The 26,242-nt window shown below is 32.9% G+C and overlaps 2 protein-coding genes across 2 annotated transcripts in view; one reads left to right on the top strand and one right to left on the bottom strand.

Annotated features, from left to right (window-relative positions):
* LOC130445612 (intermembrane lipid transfer protein VPS13A-like) overlaps positions 1 to 23,019 on the top strand; it is a 64,008-nt gene extending 40,989 nt beyond the window's left edge. Inside the window, exons 24-35 of the mRNA XM_056781341.1 lie at positions 2,246 to 2,792; positions 5,028 to 5,323; positions 12,155 to 12,335; positions 15,457 to 15,731; positions 18,173 to 19,061; positions 19,761 to 19,951; positions 21,037 to 21,196; positions 21,810 to 22,080; positions 22,155 to 22,342; positions 22,397 to 22,539; positions 22,595 to 22,721; positions 22,776 to 23,019. Of these exons, the coding sequence (XP_056637319.1) occupies positions 2,246 to 2,792; positions 5,028 to 5,323; positions 12,155 to 12,335; positions 15,457 to 15,731; positions 18,173 to 19,061; positions 19,761 to 19,951; positions 21,037 to 21,196; positions 21,810 to 22,080; positions 22,155 to 22,342; positions 22,397 to 22,539; positions 22,595 to 22,721; positions 22,776 to 22,910 (3,403 nt within the window). The 3' untranslated portion in view covers positions 22,911 to 23,019. The remainder of the gene's footprint in view (positions 1 to 2,245; positions 2,793 to 5,027; positions 5,324 to 12,154; positions 12,336 to 15,456; positions 15,732 to 18,172; positions 19,062 to 19,760; positions 19,952 to 21,036; positions 21,197 to 21,809; positions 22,081 to 22,154; positions 22,343 to 22,396; positions 22,540 to 22,594; positions 22,722 to 22,775) is intronic.
* An 883-nt stretch (positions 23,020 to 23,902) lies between these two features.
* On the bottom strand, positions 23,903 to 26,060 carry LOC130445535 (transmembrane protein 39A). The gene is made up of 6 exons (XM_056781214.1): positions 25,632 to 26,060; positions 25,411 to 25,550; positions 25,169 to 25,267; positions 24,880 to 25,108; positions 24,251 to 24,559; positions 23,903 to 24,190 (listed from the first exon to the last, which is right to left on the bottom strand). Exons 1-6 carry the CDS (start codon positions 25,944 to 25,946, stop codon positions 23,954 to 23,956), a joined length of 1,329 nt encoding a protein of 442 aa, XP_056637192.1. The 5' UTR covers positions 25,947 to 26,060; the 3' UTR covers positions 23,903 to 23,953.
* Between the last annotated feature and the right edge of the window lie 182 nt (positions 26,061 to 26,242).

Here is a 26,242-nt window from a genome sequence, read left to right as displayed (position 1 = left end):
TCGAAAAAGATTAAAACGAAGTATGCGCGTACTTCAGACATTTGTGTCTGTGTTATAACAATTCGAGCACGTCCAGTAGTCGCGTTTTCAACACGAATAACCGATACACATTTTATTTTACGTCGTATCTACTTACAAAACTGATTTTACCGAATTTTAACAACAATTTCCATCCACCGTTACCAAATCGTTTCAACAGTGTAGAAGACGTACCGGAAATTTTGAAAAACGGGCTCTGTTATCGACGCGGCACGTTTAGGAAGACCGGTATTTGTAAAAACTAACGAAAAGTCAATATAAATCCGGCAACTCTATCGAAAAAGCTTAAAACAAAGCATGCGCGTACTTCAGACATTTGTGTCTGTGTTATAAGAATTCGAGCACGTCCAGTAGTCGCGTTTTAAACATGAATAACCGATACACGTTTTATTTTACGTCGTATCTACTTACAAAACTGATTTTACCGAATTTTAACAACAATTTACATCCACCGTTACCAAATCTTTGAACAGTGTAGAAGACGTACCGGAAATTTTGAAAAACGGGCTCTGTTATCGACGCGCCACGTTTAGGAAGACCGGTATTTGTAAAAACTAACGAAAAGTCAATATAAATCCGACAACTCTGTCGAAAAAGATTAAAACGAAGTATGCGCGTACTTCAGACATTTGTGTCTGTGTTATAACAATTCGAGCACGTCCAGTAGTCGCGTTTTCAACATGAATAACCGATACACGTTTTATTTTACGTCGTATCTACTTACAAAACTGATTTTACCGAATTTCAACAACAATTTCCATCCACCGTTACCAAATCTTTGAACAGTGTAGAAGACGCACCGGAAATTTTGAAAAACGGGCTCTGTTATCGACGCGCCACGTTTAGAAAAACCGGTATTTGTAACAACTAACGAAAAATCAATATAAATCCGGCAACTCTGTCGAAAAAGATTAAAACGAAATATGCGCGTACTTCAGACAGTTGTGTCTGTGTTATAACAATTCGAGCTCGTCCAGTAGTAGCGTTTTCAACACGAATAACCGATACACGTTTTATTTTACGTCGTATCTACTTACAAAACTGATTTTACCGAATTTCAACAACAATTTCCATCCACCGTTACCAAATCTTTGAACAGTGTAGAAGACGTACCGGAAATTTTGAAAAACGGGCTCTGTTATCGACGCGCCACGTTTAGAAAAACCGGTATTTGTAACAACTAACGAAAAATCAATATAAATCCGGCAACTCTGTCGAAAAAGATTAAAACGAAATATGCGCGTACTTCAGACAGTTGTGTCTGTGTTATAACAATTCGAGCTCGTCCAGTAGTAGCGTTTTCAACACGAATAACCGATACACGTTTTATTTTACGTCGTATCTACTTACAAAACTGATTTTACCGAATTTCAACAACAATTTCCATCCACCGTTACCAAATCTTTGTGTAGAAGACGCACCGGAAATTTTGAAAAACGGGCTCTGTTATCGACGCGCCACGTTTAGAAAAACCGGTATTTGTAAAAACTAACGAAAATATGGTTGACGTTATTTGAGCAGTCGAACCAATCTGCAATTCGGCTATTTCGATCGCAGATTGGAATTTTGCGAGTGGTACCCAGTGTGGTCGGTTAAAGCAAGCTTCAAATTGAACGGAACGATCAATCGGGATAATTGCGCCTACTGGAATGACCAGAATCCTCACGTCTTGATTCTTGAGAGTCGCGAGACGGAAATGATCGAAGATTTACGTGGACAAATAGTTAAAGATTCGCGAACATCTCCGTGATTTCTCGCGTTTTCGTAAGAGAACCACGCATCCCTACCGACCTCCGAACTGCAATTGGAGAAGAATTTGAAACTCTTGAACCAGCGTTGAGAAACGTTGATCCCAGTGTTTCCAGCTGGCATCTTCAACTTCTTTTTCATACTTCCGCAGGTGTAACGCTTTGGAGTTCCGCAGTCTTCGGGGATAATGTGGATAGAAGCTTCGTCCTCTAGGTGTTGGAATCGGAACGTTGTACTCTTTGCTAAAGAGTCTTCAGGAGTCCATTGAAATGGAAATACCTCAACAAGACTCTCTCTTCTGTCAGTAGATTCTTGGCAGCCCCGACTTCAAGAATGTCTTTTTTCTCGTTCGCAATGTCCATAGAAGCACTTGGGCGCGATCTATTCGCTATTGATTGATCTATTGAAAATAAATTAGGATTTAGTACGACGTTTATCATTTTATTTTATTGTTTAGGGGTCACTACGCTTCTGATTCCGGAATATGGTGGAAAGATCTAGCTACGGAAATGGATACCGCGCACGACATCTACTGCAGACCGAAATCCGATTCTAACTTGGAAATATTTTCGATTAGAATATTATTGAAGAAGAATATCGAGTCTAAGACGTTTCCTCTTCTAACTATACCGAACTACGTTATACATCTGTTACCACCGTTGGTTGTTAACAACTTCTTGCCCTATTCACTAGAAATATTCAACGGTTGTTTGAAACAATCTTTGAAAGTGGAGCCCGGCGAGAAGAATTGTATTTACACTTTGGACTTTTCGAAAGATCAAAAGTTGCAGGTGAAAGTTGAACATAACGGAACGACTTGGACGGGCACTTTGAATTTTACCAAGCATCTCGATGAAAAAGTGTTGCTACTTAATACCGATAATAGAGACGAAGTTTCAAACTTGGCCATTAATATTAAAAGCGACAGAGAAGACAGTTGCCATTTGTTTTTCTATACATCCTATTGGATAGTTAATAAAACGGGATTGCCGCTACAAATAAAGGTAAAAACGCCCATAACTTGAAATCTCTTGCATTTAGATCATATATAAATAAGAACTCTGTGAAAGTTCAACTAATTGAACCAAATAGCGACGCTTTCTTTGACGTTGTCTTCAGTTCGGGTCTCAAGCCCGAACGAGGGTTGTTAAACTCTCTGACGAGACGTAATAACGTCGAAACTAGTCAGTAGTTACAACCTCTCCTTATAATTGCGAACCATTGGGGATGATATCGTCGTGGAATTAGCCAGGAAAGTAGTTGTTTCCTCTTTTGAAGGAAGGCGGAATACATTTTCTAAATATTGAATTTCGTTGAATGTTTTTTACGTCCTGGTCAATCTTTCCCGTCAGTATGAGCTTTGGGGATGTTAATATCGTCGTGGCATTAGCCAGGAAAGTAGTTGTTTCCTCTTTTGAAGGAAGGCGGAATACATTTTCTAAATATTGAATTTCGTTGAATGTTTTTTACGTCCTGGTCAATCTTTCCCGTCAGTATGAGCTTTGGGGTGTTAATATCGTCGTGGCATTAGCCAGGAAAGTAGTTGTTTCCTCTTTTGAAAGAGGGCGGCATACATTTTCTAAATATTGAATTTCGTTGAATGTTTTTTACGTCCTGGTCGATCTTTCCCGTCAGTACGAGCTTTGGGGATGTTAATATCGTCGTGGCATTAGCCAGGAAAGTAGTTGTTTCCTCTTTTGAAGGAAGGCGGAATACATTTTCTAAATATTGAATTTCGTTGAATGTTTTTTACGTCCTGGTCAATCTTTCCCGTCAGTATGAGCTTTGGGGTGTTAATATCGTCGTGGCATTAGCCAGGAAAGTAGTTGTTTCCTCTTTTGAAGGAAGGCGGAATACATTTTCTAAATATTGAATTTCGTTGAATGTTTTTTACGTCCTGGTCAATCTTTCCCGTCAGTATGAGCTTTGGGGTGTTAATATCGTCGTGGCATTAGCCAGGAAAGTAGTTGTTTCCTCTTTTGAAGGAAGGCGGAATACATTTTCTAAATATTGAATTTCGTTGAATGTTTTTTACGTCCTGGTCGATCTTTCCCGTCGGTATGAGCTTTGGGGATGTTAATATCGTCGTGGCATTAGCCAGGAAAGTAGTTGTTTCCTCTTTTGAAGGAAGGCGGCATACATTTTCTAAATATTGAATTTCGTTGAATGTTTTTTACGTCCTGGTCCATCTTTTCCATCAGTACGAGCTTTGGAGATGTTAATATCGTCGTGGAATTAGCCAGGAAAGTAGTTGTTTCCTCTTTTGAAGGAAGGCGGCATACATTTTCTAAATATTGAATTTCGTTGAATGTTTTTTACGTCCTGGTCGATCTTTCCCGTCGGTATGAGCTTTGAGGATGTTAATATCGTCGTGGCATTAGCCAGGAAAGTAGTTGTTTCCTGTTTTGAAGGAAGGCGGAATACATTTTCTAAATATTGAATTTCGTTGAATATTTTTTACGTCCTGGTCCATCTTTTCCATCAGTATGAGCTTTGGGGATGTTAATATCGTCGTGGCATTAGCCAGGAAAGTAGTTGTTTCCTCTTTTGAAGGAAGACGGAATACATTTTCTAAATTATCTATATTTCTGAAAACACTTGAAACATATAGACAACTAGATGTCGGTTACAATAAAAGAAGAACCATAAAATCGATGCATCCCTTTATTGCACCGTTTTTAATCAAACGATTCTTTTATTGCCCGTGAGTAGAATTTTTTCAACATTTTTGTCGATTGGGCGTCCAATCCAAGAGATTTGTTACAACAATCGTCATTTTTAAGCCTACCCTGAAACGCCGAAATCCACTAGCAACCCGCCACGTCACCCCACGCCACGTTTGGTATATGAGTGCATACGTTTTTCCATTTAATTCAATCGACTGCGTATACATTCAGCCCACGACACGCCACGCCACCTCACGTGAGACGATTTATGGAAAAACTTAATCGCATTCGGTTCATATTGAAACTCTAGATGTCTACACGGGTTACTAGTGCTTTCAATAACGTACTCAAAGCTATTGAAAATTTTTCTGTGCGATCACGTGGCGTATTACAAATGTGTACCCAAGAATGTACAACGTGAACCGACGTTACATGGCGTGGCGTGGCGTGTTGCCAGTAGGTTTCGATCTATAGCTTTCCTGGTAGTATTTTAAACATTAAAATATTTGATTTGAATTTGAAATATTTCTCTCGTAATTTGAAAGAATTTCCAAATATTTTAAATATTTTCAGGCCTCCATTTCAAATACAATCTATAATTGTATGAACGAAGACATTCTGTTGTTTACGTATAAACGACACGGTAAACAAACACTCAACGTCCGTGTCTACGAATCAAATTGGTCGAATGAATTTAGTTTGGAATGCGTGGGAACTACCGGATTGATTATTTGTAAAGACGTCGAAAGAAAGAAGAAGTACATGTTCTTTTTAAATACCAGATTTTCTAATATTTGTCCGAGGCTAACTAAAATCGTTACGATAGTACCTAGTTTTTTGGTTACCAACAATACTGATAAACACTTAAGGTACCTAATAAATAATCCGTCTACAATATAAACTCATAGTTTAAGAAAGAATTTCCATTTATAATTAAAAATTAAACTTAAAAGGGGGGTACTTTGAATGTTTTAAGGGCCATCGTTTGTGGTAATGTCAAATAATTAGAACAAAACCAGTTTTTTTTAAATATCTCGTTAACGGCGCAAAATATAAAAAAATTCCCTCAATAAAAAAATTTTCACGGAAAATTATGTTAAAAATGTATATAAGCGCAAATTACTGTATTTAGATCCTTCGAAAAATTATTTTTTCTGCTACCTTGTATAAAGTACATATTTTAGTCACATTTTCGAGTGAGTAAAACTTCACTTTACGCACTAGTACTCAAAGAATCATACTTTAAGCAGTAGTACTTAAAAAACGTATTATTAAGGTCTCCGTAGTGTAGTTGCGGGAGGTCCCAGGTTCAAGTCGCGCTGATGCCATTTTTTACTACTTATGGGTAATTCTCATGAAATCTCGAAATTACCAATAAATAATTTAATGAAAAATGTTTAATTTAATCCCCAGAATAAATAAGTTTTAACGATTTAAATGTGAGGGAATAATGATTATATTTATTTTTTAAATATATTTCGTTATATTAAATTACAAATTATGAAGTGAAACTAATAGTACAATTTGAACTTTTTTGAAATTTACCTTTTTCGAAATGAAATCATAATTTAACTGCTTTCATGATTTAAATTAGAATCTTCATCCGAAAAATAGCAATTGTCTTACATATAAGTCTAATTTGAATGGACTAATCATCTAGAGAAACTGTAGTAGTCCAGTCGAATTACAATTAGAGCTGGATATAAGAGTCATAAATTTATTAATTGAATTAATTAGTGATGAAAGAAGATATTGAATACGTGTTTGTTATTTTCAATTTTCGAAAAATTTCCTTTTTTCGAAATGAAATCATAATTTAACTGGTTTCATGATTTAAATTAGAATCTTCATCCGAAAAATAGCGATTATCTTACATATAAGTCTAATTTGAATGGACTAATCATCTAGAGAAACTGTAGGAGTCCAGTCGAATTACAATTAGAGCTGGATATAAGAATCATAAATTTATTAAATGAATTAATTAGTGATGAAAGAAGATATTGAATACGTGTTTGTTATTTTCAATTTTCGAAAAATTTCCTTTTTTCGAAATGAAATCATAATTTAACTGGTTTCATGATTTAAATTAGAATCTTCTTCCGAAAAATAGCAATAGTCTTACATGTAAGTCTAATTTGAATGGACTAATTATCTAGATAAACTGTAGTAGTCTAGTCGAATTACAATTAGAGCTGGATATAAGAGTCATAAATTTATTAATTGAATTGATTAGTGATGAAAGAAGATATTGAATACGTGTTTGTTATTTTAAATTTTCGAAAAATTTCCTTTTTTTCGAAATGAAATCATAATTTAACTGCTTTCATGATTTAAATTAGAATCTTCTTCCGAAAAATAGCAATTGTCTTACATATAAGTCTAATTTGAATGGACTAATCATCTAGAGAAACTGTAGTAGTCCAGTCGAATTACAATTAGAGCTGGATATAAGAGTCATAAATTTATTAATTGAATTAATTAGTGATGAAAGAAGATATTGAATACGTGTTTGTTATTTTAAATTTTCGAAAAATTTCCTTTTTTTCGAAATGAAATCATAATTTAACTGCTTTCATGATTTAAATTAGAATCTTCTTCCGAAAAATAGCAATAGTCTTACATGTAAGTCTAATTTGAATGGACTAATTATCTAGATAAACTGTAGTAGTCTAGTCGAATTACAATTAGAGCTGGATATAAGAGTCATAAATTTATTAATTGAATTAATTAGTGATGAAAGAAGATATTGAATACGTGTTTGTTATTTTCAATTTTCGAAAAATTTCCTTTTTTTCGAAATGAAATCATAATTTAACTGCTTTCATGATTTAAATTAGAATCTTCTTCCGAAAAATAGCAATAGTCTTACATGTAAGTCTAATTTGAATGGACTAATTATCTAGATAAACTGTAGTAGTCTAGTCGAATTACAATTAGAGCTGGATATAAGAGTCATAAATTTATTAATTGAATTAATTAGTGATGAAAGAAGATATTGAATACGTGTTTGTTATTTTCAATTTTCGAAAAATTTCCTTTTTTTCGAAATGAAATCATAATTTAACTGCTTTCATGATTTAAATTAGAATCTTCTTCCGAAAAATAGCAATAGTCTTACATGTAAGTCTAATTTGAATGGACTAATTATCTAGATAAACTGTAGTAGTCTAGTCGAATTACAATTAGAGCTGGATATAAGAGTCATAAATTTATTAATTGAATTGATTAGTGATGAAAGAAGATATTGAATACGTGTTTGTTATTTTAAATTTTCGAAAAATTTCCTTTTTTTCGAAATGAAATCATAATTTAACTGCTTTCATGATTTAAATTAGAATCTTCTTCCGAAAAATAGCAATAGTCTTACATGTAAGTCTAATTTGAATGGACTAATTATCTAGATAAACTGTAGTAGTCTAGTCGAATTACAATTAGAGCTGGATATAAGAGTCATAAATTTATTAATTGAATTGATTAGTGATGAAAGAAGATATTGAATACGTGTTTGTTATTTTAAATTTTCGAAAAATTTCCTTTTTTTCGAAATGAAATCATAATTTAACTGCTTTCATGATTTAAATTAGAATCTTCTTCCGAAAAATAGCAATTGTCTTACATATAAGTCTAATTTGAATGGACTAATCATCTAGAGAAACTGTAGTAGTCCAGTCGAATTACAATTAGAGCTGGATATAAGAGTCATAAATTTATTAATTGAATTAATTAGTGATGAAAGAAGATATTGAATACGTGTTTGTTATTTTAAATTTTCGAAAAATTTCCTTTTTTTCGAAATGAAATCATAATTTAACTGCTTTCATGATTTAAATTAGAATCTTCTTCCGAAAAATAGCAATAGTCTTACATGTAAGTCTAATTTGAATGGACTAATTATCTAGATAAACTGTAGTAGTCTAGTCGAATTACAATTAGAGCTGGATATAAGAGTCATAAATTTATTAATTGAATTAATTAGTGATGAAAGAAGATATTGAATACGTGTTTGTTATTTTCAATTTTCGAAAAATTTCCTTTTTTTCGAAATGAAATCATAATTTAACTGCTTTCATGATTTAAATTAGAATCTTCTTCCGAAAAATAGCAATAGTCTTACATGTAAGTCTAATTTGAATGGACTAATTATCTAGATAAACTGTAGTAGTCTAGTCGAATTACAATTAGAGCTGGATATAAGAGTCATAAATTTATTAATTGAATTAATTAGTGATGAAAGAAGATATTGAATACGTGTTTGTTATTTTCAATTTTCGAAAAATTTCCTTTTTTTCGAAATGAAATCATAATTTAACTGCTTTCATGATTTAAATTAGAATCTTCTTCCGAAAAATAGCAATAGTCTTACATGTAAGTCTAATTTGAATGGACTAATTATCTAGATAAACTGTAGTAGTCTAGTCGAATTACAATTAGAGCTGGATATAAGAGTCATAAATTTATTAATTGAATTGATTAGTGATGAAAGAAGATATTGAATACGTGTTTGTTATTTTAAATTTTCGAAAAATTTCCTTTTTTTCGAAATGAAATCATAATTTAACTGCTTTCATGATTTAAATTAGAATCTTCTTCCGAAAAATAGCAATTGTCTTACATATAAGTCTAATTTGAATGGACTAATCATCTAGAGAAACTGTAGTAGTCCAGTCGAATTACAATTAGAGCTGGATATAAGAGTCATAAATTTATTAATTGAATTAATTAGTGATGAAAGAAGATATTGAATACGTGTTTGTTATTTTAAATTTTCGAAAAATTTCCTTTTTTTCGAAATGAAATCATAATTTAACTGCTTTCATGATTTAAATTAGAATCTTCTTCCGAAAAATAGCAATTGTCTTACATATAAGTCTAATTTTAATGGACTAATCATCTAGAGAAACTGTAGTAGTCCAGTCGAATTACAATTAGAGCTGGATATAAGAATCATAAATTTATTAAATGAATTAATTAGTGATGAAAGAAGATATTGAATACGTGTTTGTTATTTTCAATTTTCGAAAAATTTCCTTTTTTTCGAAATGAAATCATAATTTAACTGCTTTCATGATTTAAATTAGAATCTTCTTCCGAAAAATAGCAATAGTCTTACATGTAAGTCTAATTTGAATGGACTAATTATCTAGATAAACTGTAGTAGTCTAGTCGAATTACAATTAGAGCTGGATATAAGAGTCATAAATTTATTAATTGAATTGATTAGTGATGAAAGAAGATATTGAATACGTGTTTGTTATTTTAAATTTTCGAAAAATTTCCTTTTTTTCGAAATGAAATCATAATTTAACTGCTTTCATGATTTAAATTAGAATCTTCTTCCGAAAAATAGCAATTGTCTTACATATAAGTCTAATTTGAATGGACTAATCATCTAGAGAAACTGTAGTAGTCCAGTCGAATTACAATTAGAGCTGGATATAAGAATCATAAATTTATTAAATGAATTAATTAGTGATGAAAGAAGATATTGAATACGTGTTTGTTATTTTCAATTTTCGAAAAATTTCCTTTTTTCGAAATGAAATCATAATTTAACTGGTTTCATGATTTAAATTAGAATCTTCATCCGAAAAATGGCAATTGTCTTACATATAAGTCTAATTTGAATGGACTAATCATCTAGAGAAACTGTAGTAGTCCAGTCGAATTACAATTAGAGCTGGATATGAGAGTCATAAATTTATTAATTGAATTAATTAGTGATGAAAGAAGATATTGAATACGTGTTTGTTATTTTCAATTTTCGCAAAATTTCCTTTTTTCGAAATGAAATCATAATTTATCTGGTTTCATGATTTAAATTAGAATCTTCATCCGAAAAATAGCGATTATCTTACATATAAGTCTAATTTGAATGGACTAATCATCTAGAGAAACTGTAGGAGTCCAGTCGAATTACAATTAGAGCTGGATATAAGAGTCATAAATTTATTAATTGAATTAATTAGTGATGAAAGAAGATATTGAATACGTGTTTGTTATTTTCAATTTTCGAAAAATTTCCTTTTTTTCGAAATGAAATCATAATTTAACTGCTTTCATGATTTAAATTAGAATCTTCTTCCGAAAAATAGCAATAGTCTTACATGTAAGTCTAATTTGAATGGACTAATCATCTAGAGAAACTGTAGTAGTCCAGTCGAATTACAATTAGAGCTGGATATAAGAGTCATAAATTTATTAATTGAATTAATTAGTGATGAAAGAAGATATTGAATACGTGTTTGTTATTTTCAATTTTCGAAAAATTTACCTTTTTCGAGATGAAATCATAATTTAACTGGTTTCATGATTTAAATTAGAATCTTCATCCGAAAAATAGCAATTGTCTTACATATAAGTCTAATTTGAATGGACTAATCATCTAGAGAAACTGTAGTAGTCAAGTAGAATTACAATTAGAGCTGGATATGAGAGTCATAAATTTATTAATTGAATTAATTAGTGATGAAAGAAGATATTGAATACGTGTTTGTTATTTTCAATTTTCGAAAAATTTCCTTTTTTCGAAATGAAATCATAATTTATCTGGTTTCATGATTTAAATTAGAATCTTCATCCGAAAAATAGCGATTATCTTACATATACGTCTAATTTGAATGGACTAATCATCTAGAGAAACTGTAGTAGTCCAGTCGAATTACAATTAGAGCTGGATATAAGAGTCATATATTTATTAATTGAATTAATTAGTGATGAAAGAAGATATTGAATACGTGTTTGTTATTTTCAATTTTCGAAAAATTTACCTTTTTCGAAATGAAATCATAATTTAACTGGTTTCATGTTTTAAATTAGAATCTTCATCCGAAAAATAGCAATAGTCTTACATGTAAGTCTAATTTGAATGGACTAATTATCTAGAGAAACTGTAGTAGTCCAGTCGAATTACAATTAGAACTGGATATAAGAGTCATAAATTCATTGATCAAATTACTCAGTAATGAAAAAAGATATTGAATACGTGTTTAATATTTTCAATTTTCGAAAAATTTAACTTCTTCGAAATGAAATCATAATTTACCTGGTTTTACGATTTAAATTAGAATCGTCTTCCGAAAAATGGCAATTGTCTTACATATAAGTCTAATTTGAGTGGACTAATCATCTAGAGAATCTGTAGTAGTCCAGTCGAATTACAATTAGAGCTGGATATAAGAGTCATAAATTCATTAATTAAATTACTCGGTAATGAAAGAAGATATTGAATACGTGTTTGTTATTTTCAATTTTCGAAAAATTTACCTTTTTCGAAATAGATTTGAATGGACTAATCATCTATAGATCACTACTGCTTAAAATATGTTCCTTTGGGTACTGGTGCGTAAATTAAGATTTTACCCACACGAAAGTGCGTCTAAAGTACGCGAAGACGTGTTTTCGAAAGTATCTACATACAGTAACAACATTTTTTTGTAAAATTTTATCGCCATAATTTTTTTATTAAGGGAAATGTTTTATATTTTGCCCCGTCAACGAGATATTTCAAAAAACTCGAAGAAACATTGTTTATGCCCTAATTTTTTGGGTTTTCCTCAATTGATGGCGATAAAAACATCCACTCATCTCCAAGTTTCCCTTTTCAAGTCTCATTTTTAACTATAAGTGACATATCATGGAAATAATTTCATATTCCCTTTCTTGAACTATAACCTGAACGCAGTTGATGAAAAATGTTGTAGATTTATGGAGCACAACGACAAAACTGATCTATGGATAGATCTAGCTCCGTTCAAGACTTTGATATTCTGGCCAGAAACTTCATCGATGGAAATGTACGTCAAATATAGAGACAGCAAATTGATTTCACATTCATTCTTTATATCTACACATCACAGAACTGTTTTGAGACTCGACAAAGGGGTAAATATCTTTAAATCGGTATCATGGATACATTCAATCTCCTCTAAATTGTTAGGAATGACTAGAAACTCAAGACACACATATTAAAAAACTCCATGACAATTTGAGTTGAGCACAAAAGGCACTTGCTTTGCAATGCAGACCATTTTGGTCCATAGCCTTGTAATCTCTGTATAACTTCCGGTCCTTTAGCTTTTCTCTCCCGTTCTGGACGTTTTTCTCTCAAAAGTCTTCTTCCACTACTTCCCTCGACCGTTTTTTTGTTTATCTCCTTTCAAGAATCTGTCTTCGTTCTAAGTATCCTTCTTGTCTTTATAAACGCGCTGATTGGTGTATTTCATCTTCCCTCCCATCCTAACTCTGTCTGCTTTCCTCAAATCTTCTTCAAGTACCATACACTTTGCAGCGTGTAGGTGTCCAAAACTTCTAATCTATTATCTGAAGGCATCCCTCTACTGCACGATGAATAATTGTTTCCGCCCTCTGAATGCCTTACCAGTCTCTTATAATCCGTAGCCAGGAATGTTTTTTACGTCCTGGTCAATCTTTCCCGTCGGTATGAGCTTTGGGGATGTTAATATCGTCGTGGCATTAGCCAGGAAAGTAGTTGTTTCCTGTTTTGAAGGAGGGCGGCATACATTTTCTAAATATTGAATTTCGTTGAATGCTTTTTACGTCCTGGTCCATCTTTTCCATCAGTATGAGCTTTGGGGATGTTAATATCGTCGTGGCATTAGCCAGGAAAGTAGTTGTTTCCTCTTTTGAAGGAAGGCGGCATACATTTTCTAAATATTGAATTTCGTTGAATGTTTTTTACGTCCTGGTCGATCTTTCCCGTCAGTACGAGCTTTGGGGATGTTAATATCGTCGTGGCATTAGCCAGGAAAGTAGTTGTTTCCTCTTTTGAAGGAAGGCGGAGTACATTTTCTAAATATTGAATTTCGTTGAATGTTTTTTACGTCCTGGTCGATCTTTCCCGTCAGTATGAGCTTTGGGGATGTTAATATCGTCGTGGCATTAGCCAGGAAAGTAGTTGTTTCCTCTTTTGAAGGAAGGCGGCATACATTTTCTAAATATTGAATTTCGTTGAATGTTTTTTACGTCCTGGTCGATCTTTCCCGTCAGTATGAGCTTTGGGGATGTTAATATCGTCGTGGCATTAGCCAGGAAAGTAGTTGTTTCCTCTTTTGAAGGAAGGCGGCATACATTTTCTAAATATTGAATTTCGTTGAATGTTTTTTACGTCCTGTTCCATCTTTTCCATCAGTATGAGCTTTGGGGATGTTAATATCGTCGTGGCATTAGCCAGGAAAGTAGTTGTTTCCTCTTTTGAAGGAGGGCGGCATACATTTTCTAAATATTGAATTTCGTTGAATGTTTTTTACGTCCTGGTCGATCTTTCCCGTCAGTATGAGCTTTGGGGATGTTAATATCGTCGTGGCATTAGCCAGGAAAGTAGTTGTTTCCTCTTTTGAAGGAAGGCGGCATACATTTTCTAAATATTGAATTTCGTTGAATGTTTTTTACGTCCTGGTCCATCTTTTCCATCAGTATGAGCTTTGGGGATGTTAATATCGTCGTGGCATTAGCCAGGAAAGTAGTTGTTTCCTGTTTTGAAGGAGGGCGGCATACATTTTCTAAATATTGAATTTCGTTGAATGTTTTTTACGTCCTGGTCCATCTTTCCCGTCGGTATGAGCTTTGGGGATGTTAATATCGTCGTGGCATTAGCCAGGAAAGTAGTTGTTTCCTCTTTTGAAGGAAGGCGGCATACATTTTCTAAATATTGAATTTCGTTGAATGTTTTTTACGTCCTGGTCCATCTTTCCCGTCAGTATGAGCTTTGGGGATGTTAATATCGTCGTGGCATTAGCCAGTAAAGTAGTTGTTTCCTCTTTTGAAGGAAGGCGGAGTACATTTTCTAAATATTGAATTTCGTTGAATGTTTTTTACGTCCTGGTCCATCTTTCCCGTCAGTACGAGCTTTGGGGATGTTAATATCGTCGTGGCATTAGCCAGGAAAGTAGTTGTTTCCTCTTTTGAAGGAAGGCGGAGTACATTTTCTAAATATTGAATTTCGTTGAATGTTTTTTACGTCCTGGTCGATCTTTCCCGTCAGTATGAGCTTTGGGGATGTTAATATCGTCGTGGCATTAGCCAGGAAAGTAGTTGTTTCCTCTTTTGAAGGAAGGCGGCATACATTTTCTAAATATTGAATTTCGTTGAATGTTTTTTACGTCCTGGTCCATCTTTTCCATCAGTATGAGCTTTGGGGATGTTAATATCGTCGTGGCATTAGCCAGGAAAGTAGTTGTTTCCTCTTTTGAAGGAGGGCGGCATACATTTTCTAAATATTGAATTTCGTTGAATGTTTTTTACGTCCTGGTCGATCTTTCCCGTCAGTATGAGCTTTGGGGATGTTAATATCGTCGTGGCATTAGTCAGGAAAGTAGTTGTTTCCTCTTTTGAAGGAAGGCGGCATACATTTTCTAAATATTGAATTTCGTTGAATGTTTTTTACGTCCTGGTCCATCTTTTCCATCAGTATGAGCTTTGGGGATGTTAATATCGTCGTGGCATTAGCCAGGAAAGTAGTTGTTTCCTGTTTTGAAGGAGGGCGGCATACATTTTCTAAATATTGAATTTCGTTGAATGTTTTTTACGTCCTGGTCCATCTTTCCCGTCGGTATGAGCTTTGGGGATGTTAATATCGTCGTGGCATTAGCCAGGAAAGTAGTTGTTTCCTCTTTTGAAGGAAGGCGGCATACATTTTCTAAATATTGAATTTCGTTGAATGTTTTTTACGTCCTGGTCCATCTTTCCCGTCAGTATGAGCTTTGGGGATGTTAATATCGTCGTGGCATTAGCCAGTAAAGTAGTTGTTTCCTCTTTTGAAGGAAGGCGGAGTACATTTTCTAAATATTGAATTTCGTTGAATGTTTTTTACGTCCTGGTCCATCTTTCCCGTCAGTATGAGCTTTGGGGATGTTAATATCGTCGTGGCATTAGCCAGGAAAGTAGTTGTTTCCTCTTTTGAAGGAAGGCGGAATACATTTTCTAAATATTATCGTTTATTTCAATATTTCACCAATAGATGTCGACATTATAGTTTGAATTGTAGGGAGCGATCACCGTGGAAGTTACGGGAGGCGAAAAAACTTCTTTCAGAATATCATTTAACGAGTATAAAATAGGAGATGCTCCGGTATTGATAAAAAATTACTGCGCCGATCTGTTTCTTAAAATTCAACAACAGGATCTCAGTCCTGTAACATTATTGAATCCTTATTATTCCTTATTGTACACGTGGGATGATCCAACTAGATCTAGGAAATTAGTTTGGAATGTGTATAATAATAAAGGAAACGGATTTTCGGTAGATATTACCAAAGATGGGTAAGTTATTTCGACGATGGATACAGATGTATCTGGTCTGAACTACAGATGGCGCTAATTGCTTGAAAAATACCACTTTGCAGCATAACGTTTCCTGGATTAGGTTATGTGATACAATTCTTTTATTTGCAAGGATTTAGTCCAAACAATATAAAAGCTGAACTAGATTCTACTCTGGGTGAAACTTTTCAATAGTAAAATATTAGGTAGCACAGTTTCAACGAGACTGGACGTCCTGCGAAGACCAACAACGCAGTGGTCGACCAAATGAGGTGACGAATCCAGAAATGTTGAAGAAAATCAACAAAATGGAACTGGATGATCGTCGATTGAAAGTGCGCGAGCTAGCAGACATAGTAGGCATTTCAAAAAGTGCAATACATCGCTTATTAACTGAAAATATGGACATGAGAAAGCTGTGCGCAAAATGGAACAAAAAACAGAGTCATGAAGATGTTTCCATCGAGTGTTTGGCAATTTTTCACAGAAATAAAACCGTTTCATAACAACTGATGTAACTTGGATCCAGCTCGCAAACAAAAGAACCATCAAAACGATAGAATGAAAAGGAAGAACCGATTCCGAAGAAGGTAACGATCGTTCCAACTGCAGACGTCGATTTTTTGGAATAATTTTCATACAATGGCCAAAATCAATGAAACAAAGTTTGAATTGCTGCTACATACACCCTATTCGCCAGATTTAACCCTTTCGGATTATTTTCTGTTCCCAGACTTGTAAAAATTGCTTAATGCTCGAAGATTTTCCAAAAAAAGGGTATCGATGTGATTAAATATCGCTGGAAAAATGATTTTTCCCAAAATTTTCGTGTTTTCTCTGTTTGGCCAGACAAGGATTGCTCCATACGTGCATCTGAAGAACTGATCTCGAAAACAAACCAAAAATCTGATCAAAATTAATGAAACAAAGTTTGAATCGCTGCTACATACACCCTATTCGCCAGATTTAACCCTTTCGGATTATTTTCTGTTCCCTGACTTGTAAAAATTGCTTAATGCTCGAAGATTTTCCAAAAAAAGGGTATCGATGTGATTAAATATCGCTGGAAAAATGATTTTTCCCAAAATTTTCGTGTTTTCTCTGTTTGGCCAGACAAGGATTGCTCCATACGTGCATCTGAAGAACTGATCTCGAAAACAAACCAAAAATCTGATCAAAATTAATGAAACAAAGTTTGAATCGCTGCTACATACACCCTATTCGCCAGATTTAACCCTTTCGGATTATTTTCTGTTCCCAGACTTGTAAAAATTGCTTAATGCTCGAAGATTTTCCAAAAAAAGGGTATCGATGTGATTAAATATCGCTGGAAAAATGATTTTTCCCAAAATTTTCGTGTTTTCTCTGTTTGGCCAGACAAGGATTGCTCCATACGTGCATCTGAAGAACTGATCTCGAAAACAAACCAAAAATCTGATCAAAATTAATGAAACAAAGTTTGAATCGCTGCTACATACACCCTATTCGCCAGATTTAACCCTTTCGGATTATTTTCTGTTCCCAGACTTGTAAAAATTGCTTAATGCTCGAAGATTTTCCAAAAAAAGGGTATCGATGTGATTAAATATCGCTGGAAAAATGATTTTTCCCAAAATTTTCGTGTTTTCTCTGTTTGGCCAGACAAGGATTGCTCCATACGTGCATCTGAAGAACTGATCTCGAAAACAAACCAAAAATCTGATCAAAATTAATGAAACAAAGTTTGAATTGCTACCTCAAGCACCCTATTCGCCAGATTCAACTTCTTCGGATTATTTTCTGTTCCCAGACTTGAAAAAAAGGCTCAGTGGTCAATAAAGAGGTTATGTCGACAGTTTGGACTATTTTGAGGAGCTTGACGATTCTTATTATGAAAAAAGTATCGAACTTATCGAATATCGCTGGGAAAAGTGTATTTCTGTATTTTCTTGGTTGGACCAGATACTTCTAGAAGCATCCTCGTATATTAGTATATGGTAATAATGAATAAACAGGATGATTCCAATCTCTGTAGATTCTAGACCTCAAAATATGATGATTGTGCTCAACATGCCTTATGCAAATATTGCTAGTTTCCGAGATACGGGGTGTGTTCAAAGTTTAAATTTTGATTTTCGCAATAATTTTTTATGTTTTCGCAATTTCTCTCTATTAGCAACGTTAAATTATGATTCCTCACGCCAAAAAACGTAAAATTGCCAATTTTCAAAGAAAAAACATAAAAATTTATTGCGAAAATCAAAATTTAAACTTTGAACACACCCCGTATATCGGAAACTAGCAATATTTGCATAAGGCATGTTGAGAATATTTCGGAGATTGGACATTCTTAATGAATCACCCTGTATAATGTTGCGTTTAATATTATAATATACAGGGTGATGGAAAAACAATTTATGATGAGTGGCTCAAATATAGAAATGTTTTTAATGATTTTTTAGTTTCGGGGAAGAAAAAATGCGTATTCATAGCGTGACTCCGACTTCCAGTTTAGTGGAATCATCTAGTAGCGACGACTCCGATAGTTCCGATAATACGCAACATAACCTCAATAAAAAAGTGCATAAAGATAAAATAACCATTTATTGGTTATGTTATAGAGAAGGCGTACAAAGAGTCCTACTTTTAACCCAAGAATTAAGAATCTACAACAGCGTCATGCAAATATTTTTGGAGAGATGTCATTTGGAAGGATTGATCGCCCTATCCGGCGTCGGTTTATCGATATTTACTTCCGAAGATGACGTTAAAGAACGAATTTACGCAGCCCTGACCGACACCCCCGCTATTTGGGAAGTCAACGTGGGACAAAAATGGAAAACGTTAACTTTGGAATTGGCTTCGTGGGTAGAAGATAAATACAGACTCCATTACAAAAAATGCCAATTGAAAAATTACGTCCACATAGATTTCGAAAAAATGTACATGTTGAAACCTTTCTTCGCGGAATTGAGGAGGAGTTACAGTCCCGCGGTTTATTTTCATTTCAGGAAATCGCAGCACTACCAATATTACAATTTGAAAGTGCAATCTTTCCAAATAGACAATCAACAAACCAATAACATCGTCTTACAGCCGTTACCTTCGCAAAATCTCAAAGACGATTCACCTTTCGCTGATATCAGCACTTCCGTATCGATTTCGAAAGGAACTAACGTTTACAGATACATCAAATTTAACGTCGGAAGTTTTTTTTTGAGTATCGAAAACGATTTATTATTGGAACTGTCTAATCTACTGAAAAAAGCCAAGAAATTTGTCGCCGACGATTCGAGAACGTACGTTAATGAAATTAAAACTATACACAAATCGATTACTGCTACAAACAATGTAAGTATCATCAAATTACACAATTTTCAACAACTTACATGAATTATTACACTACACCAAAGTGAATAGCGTCTGGTTTAGTCAGCTGACTTGTAATGTAAAACTCCGCGCCGGCGTACAGTGCTCGATGCGTAGAAACCTACTACGCATCTTCCTCGGAAATAATGCGAGTTTAGCCGACCAATCAGATATAAGAGAAACTATTTATGTGCTCCTGTTAGTGGATAGTTCAGTTCAAATCAGAATTTTATTCGATTCTCTTTGGTTAAAAGTAAAATCGATGTCAATATCAGGCGAAGTCAGATACGTTAGTTCGTTAAGCCGGAACCACACGATGCGTCCAATGTTGGACGCTGGTATGATTGGACACATCGTGTGGTCGTAGTACCCATGTCATTCGACGTCATTGGAACTTTGAACGCTTCGTGTAGTAACGGCTTAAGAGTGCAGTTACGAGGGAGGTTCAATGTATTGTTTCGATTGGATGGTGCGATTTTCGACATCAGTCGTTAAAGTTTTTAGAGCTATACCAACACCAATTTGCTCTGCCTGGTTGACTCACTCAAAATTACTGAAAATTCCAGTCGAATCACCGGTTTCCACAGACACTCTGACTGTACTATTCATTATATTATTCCAAAGTCAAAAAACATGTTTTTTTACCTTATCTTTTTATATAAAAAGATATTTTTTTTTCAGGACTTTCTTGATAATGTAAATAGAACTATTATTGAATATCTAGTGTTGAAAAATTTCGGTATTCAACTCAATATATCGAATAAAACACAAATGAAATTGGCGGGTAATCGAGGACCGTTCTCTACATTTCTGGATTATCTGTTTCCTTATAACATGTCACCGTACATGCCTTTGGAAGGTGTTCATCATAAGTATGTTAAATTTTATCAAAATTATACTTAATTCAATTATTATCAAAAATTAATCATAATTTTATAAAATTATCTTCACCATTTCGATGTACTGTTTTGGTAGTGGGATTGTGGCAAAATATCAAACACCAAAGTGTACTAACTCTAATATATTTCCGACCTTTTTCGAATACTCAAGTATTCATCACCTGGGATTGAAATTAGTCAAGTACAATACAAAAATATGTATGAAAGTATAACAATTCTTACTGTTACATCAAATTTTAATAGGCCTGGTCGTTATGGATGGAACCGAATATTTATTGGTTCGATTATGAATGACATTAAATTTTATAGGTTAGGTCGTTATGATTGAAGTTGAATTTCATAGGTTAGGTAAGGTTAATTGGTTGTAGATGGCGTTAAATTTCTATTATAAAATTTGTTTTTTCAATATCTAAAAGATATGCATAGATTAAATTAAGGTTATTTAAATCAGTATTCTTATTGTTTCTATAAATAGACTTAGTGTCAATTGTCAAAACTCACTCTCACACTTCTATATCTTCTTCCTGTTCCGGCTCTTCTTTTCAGTTCTTCGGTTTTTTAGCCACTCGGTTTTTTTGAGTATATTTTCAGTATTCTTTCGGATTTTTTAATATTTTCTCTTTGCTTCTGTCGACTTAGCCGTACTAAAGTCCATTCCTCCAGTTTCTTTCAACGCTCCTCATCGAACCATAATTTCTTGCTTTGTTCTTTTCTCCAAGCCTAGCGTTTGCTCTGCCACCTGTTCCATTTTTCTACTTGTCATTCTGTCACTGTCAATGTCACTCCATTTCCACATATCGTCTATGTTGTCAGATTTGTGCTAAGATACACTTGAGTTTCCAATATGACCACGTTTTTCGGTATTATTGACATTACATATTATTACATTCAGTATTATTGGTAGCTGTTGCTTGACTACTAAACAGTGATACGTATTTGCGTCTGCACCTCTAATTAGTGTCAAGTTTCATTTGTTTGGGATATGATCAAAATGTTTTCATTCTCACTCAATTTCAAATATTTCATCCTTAAAAAACGTTATTGGTATTTTTTTTCAGGATTTGCTCTTTGGAACACATCGATATCAAAGACACTATATCAAATGCAATTTCAAATATGTGCGATCAAGTTTACACTCAATTTTTACAACAATATTATTCCCACGTACTGGGACTACAAGTACTGGTCAATACATTTGCCATTCAACCTTCAATCGAAGTAAGTTTTTATTAATTCAATAGTTTCACCTCAATTAACTTTTATTCAATTATTTACACACATTATCAAACACTAGACGAGGTTATGTATCGAATATTAGTTATGGAAAGTAAATGTGCTTTATTTTCACTCACTACACTAGCTCAAAAGGTTTAATCGTCTTGATTTTTAACACTATTCAACTTGAGTGTATAATTTTGGAGTTCTTGCATTTATGAAGCCCTCTTCATACTTTCTTGTTGAATATTTTACCTCAACTGCTACCATTTTCTTAACAGAAACCAGAGTGTTTTATAGAGTTTGATCCGCAGTATTTGATGTTTTCCTTCACTTACACTAGATAACGTACACTGTACTCTGTTTTACTCAATACACTAGCTCAAAAGGTTTGATCATTTAGAATTTTCACAATGTTCAAATTGAGTTTATAATTTTGAAGTTCTTGTTGTTGTGAAGCCTTTTCTATTGTTCCTTGCTGAAAATTTCAACTGCTAGCATTTCCACTCACCCATATTCTTTGGTTAAAATATAATTTTATAAATATGAGAGGCAGTTAATGTGATTACATGACATCTATTTTTTTTTTGTTCATTAATTTCATTATATTTTTAAGTTGGGAGACAATCACATAGATAAGATGGCGAATATTCTGTTTTACGCTTCAAGATGTTTACTGGGACACATCAATATGTCGCCTGTAGCGGTTGAAGCAAGCGTATCAGATATTTTCGTACATCAAAATATCGAAAATATACAAAGGATTCGTCGACATGGATCTTACCATAAATCTGAAATTGTACCAAAAACAATCACAATTTCCAGTCGTAATTTCGTTACAGGTGTACCCAACGCACTTGATCAACTCATAGTCAAAAATCAAAACGGTAAGTTGGTACATTTGAACTACTCATAAGAAATTTTAGATTTTTGAATCAAATTTTTTTTGTATTGATTATAGGTATTAATTGTGATGGAGAAACATTCTTTAGAACAACAGGTAAAGCTTTACAGTCTTTAATAACACGACATCCCGATGAAAAATCTGATAGTGTAGAAGTAGCTAAGGAAGCCCTACGTAGAGCATCTATATTAGGAGAACCTATAAAAATACATCAGAGATTACCTAGGTTCAAAAATAAACATCTGGTAAGTATGAATCTTTCAATTACCATGAAGTTTGACACTTTTTAAACGTTTCAGGGTTTACGACCAGCATCAGTTCACGAATCTATGGGTAATCATTTAATTCAAACAATTGGAAGTTCGAGATTTTCAAATGACACTTATTGGGCACACGCTGCTTTGGATAAAATTGGAAAAACTATAGTTATAGTTACATTAGAGTGAGTAATTTTTTTAAAATAAGTAATCCAATATATTGACTTTATTAATATTTAGGCATATAGTGAAAATTAATAAATGTCGTCTATGGGGTCCCTGGGAAATAGAGTGGATAGTTGATATAGATGATATAATTTCCATGCCGAAAATGAACTGTACAGAGTTGATATTACAGTTGCGACAGGTATGGGGGTATAATAATCATATATTGGGTAATTTCCATTAAACCTCTTTTTAGAATGTTGGTACGGACAATCTTCAAAAAATCAAGATTGTAGGACAAAAAGATATTCTGATTTGGTTAGGAGAAAAAATTGAACAAGCCATAATTGTTAGTATAGAAGACAAATCTTGGACACTAACTGAAACCTAGTGATTATAAATTAAATAAAAGAAGAAATTATATAAAATGAAAAAAAAAATGTATTTTCAATCAATGTTAAAACACAAATTCAATAAATGTTAACATACAATCTGAAATGGTAGTTTTCTTTCAACTATCAACAAAATGAACTCAACCACAAGCATTTGTAAAATCAAAATAATGTAAGTAAATCATGAAAAAAGCCTAGAGAAAGACTTTGAATTAAGTTGAATGAAATACGATGAAATGAAGAAAAAAATACGAGGGGTATGAAAGTAAATGTCATGGACAGGTACATGGTTGGAAAAGAAGTCCTAATCAGACACATATTTACTTAAAAAAATTGGATTGGTCAAATGAAGGAAATGTAATACATAATAAGGAGAAAATTCCAGATGGTATGAGTAATACTTGTAAGAGATACAACAACCCAGAAATAAAGGGTAGAAGATGACAAGCTAAGATAAATTTGAATAGTTTTCTAAATTTTCAAAAATAATAAGCATTCAAGTTCAGAAGAAGCATGCAGAACAATACTTAATGATAAAATTAGATCCGGAAACTTTTCAAAAGACTGAATGTAAAAAAAAATTCAAATTTTCCAAAACATTCCATCATCCATCCAATCCCAAAGAAGCACTCTGAAGGATTATTAATAAAAAAAAACAGTCTAGTAAACTCATCAATGGCAAAATTATTCACATTCAAAGTTTACCATTTATTTATACACAACAAAGAATCTTTTATTAAATGTATGATTTACAATTCGCTTTCAACTTACAGCAGCAGAATTCTAAATTCATTACAACTTATTTGATAACGCCCCGACAAACTATCTAAACAATAATTCCCCCAGTCGATAAATCTTTCTTTTGTCAGTATTTTTGCATTAATATTCAAAGAGCTTCTTTTACTACTCTCCCTTCTTATACTTTACAAATCATATTTCTAATTATTTCCAATTTTCATATTTAGGGTTACCAATAAATAAAAATCGATCATATAACATCACAATATTTATTTTAAGTACAAAATCATTCGAACGCTAGATCTCATCTCATACTAATTTTTTTATGTAAATCTCTTTCCTCTGAATAAATTTTATGGCTAACTAGATAATCTCTGAACAATTTATAAAGAATATAATAATTGAAAAACAATATAAAAGTTAGAGATATTATGTTATACCATAATCTACTTCTAATTAACAATACTAATTGACAAAATACAGTTAATAACAGTAGAAGAAGTTTCAATCCTAAAGTGGTTGTGGGATTTTTGAAAACATGCTAAAAATAATAAGAAATCTTCAAAAATGAAAAATATATATTTAATAAACTATCACTTACATAAAATCTTCTTAAAGCAACATTTCCAGGTTGACTGCTATTACAATCTCCTTGAGCCCTCCAAATATCTTTACCAAATTTCACTAAAGCTCCGTATGGCCACATTATATCTTCTTTCCAAATGTTATTTACAAGTAGCATTGTTCTGCCAGTTTCTAATTTCTCCCAAGTGCCTAAATGTAAGGCGGATCTATGGAGGATGTCGCAATAACGAAGTGATAGAATGTGAATGGATAAGGATATGAATCCACTCATGAAAATAAATAGGATGTGTTGAGCTGCCCAAAAAATGTCATAGTGCAAAGATGACTGGAACAAAATGAATTTGGAATATATTGAATCATATATCACATCTGATATACTATATGATCTAAAATTTACCAATTATACAAGAGAGTATTTTCAATGTTTCATAGATGATTGTTGGTAAACTCCATTTTTAGCTTAGTTTAGATCAGAAAAACTAATTATTTACCAAATTCGTAAATAATTTTAAAGCATTTTCACCTATACATATAACAATATGCTTTTGGATATAATAAACAGTTGCCTTCTTTAATAAATCATATTATACACAAAAATTCAATTAATATAAATATTATGATATAGTAAAGGAGTATTAAACTTACCTGGGCAAAACAGCAAGGAATAAAACCACCATAGTAGGCATTACAAACAGCACTGAATAAAATCTCTTTCATTCTACAATTGAAATTGGCAATAAGATTTTCTACTTCTTTTCTTATATCTACGGCATTAGAACTACATGCATGAAGAGGTGGCCTTGTTGAATTCCATTTAACCACTTCAAAGAATGGGTGAATATTGAAACCAAACAATATTAGATATATAAAAAATCTAAAATACATTAGAACAATATTTATATTTTTGTTACCATTTGATCAAAATGTGACTTACGGGTAACATAAATATAAAATTTTTTCCAGATGATGGTTCTGCATAACAAGATACATACACACTGCTAAAATTGTACACATTACGGAAAATAACAAAAACCTAAAAATAACATATATGTTCAAATATATATTTATCCAACCTATATCAAATTTAATGTTTAAAAGATTTTCAAATATCTAAAATTTTAATTATTATTAATAACAACATATCGTCGGAAATAAATTGTAGCACTATTTACTTACCTAAAATAACAATGAACATACTCTTGTTGCGCCTCTGTCACCAGTTTATTTAACATTAAACATCCAATCATATAAATAAGTCTTCTCGACAATGCCAAAGAGATAAAAATAACCAAATATGGATCAATCAGATAGAAGTTCTAAAAAATGTATATTTCAAATGACTAGAAGACCCATTTATATGGAAACATTAGTATTATTAATAAAATTGAAAAACCTACCACCGCCTGTCTCGTATACGAATGTGGTAACCACCATACAGATCTATAAAGATGCAAATATTGGAGTGCAGTTGTTGCAATTGCAAAAAACCACATTAAACTCTCGAAAAAAAGATCATTGTCAATCGGTGTATTGGGAAATGGAAAATGTTTTGGAGGTGCGGGTGATTCTAGAGCAGGAACAGTTGGAACAGAAGCTCCAAGAGGAGCGTATCTTTGTCCACAAGAGTCATTCGAAAAACTTGACAATATTGGAGATGAAATAGGTGATGTCCGGGCGTTATTTCGATTAATTCTTCTTGTAGTTCCTGGCATTATGATTTTTTTTTGTTCATAATAATACAATAATAATGACCCTAATTATAAACAAAAATACACAAACAAAATTGACAACTTGTTACATTTTAATCACGAAAATTATAAAATGTCATAGCTTTCAATTATGTCAATTGTCAGATTGCACATAGAAATAATTTTAAAATAAATTACTCCTTATCTGAAAATAAGGGATGCAAAATCTTTTTTTATATATAAAAGGTAGTGATAATTAAAATTTTCCAACTTTAGATCGCTCTATTTTAATATTGGTTCCATAGAATGTATCCAATCCG

This window comes from Diorhabda sublineata, chromosome 6 (assembly GCF_026230105.1).
Source record: "Diorhabda sublineata isolate icDioSubl1.1 chromosome 6, icDioSubl1.1, whole genome shotgun sequence".
In the NCBI taxonomy this organism is placed as follows: domain Eukaryota; kingdom Metazoa; phylum Arthropoda; class Insecta; order Coleoptera; family Chrysomelidae; genus Diorhabda; species Diorhabda sublineata.
The sequence above is the reverse complement of the archived record's forward strand: the minus strand, read 5'-3'. Positions and strand labels throughout refer to the sequence as shown.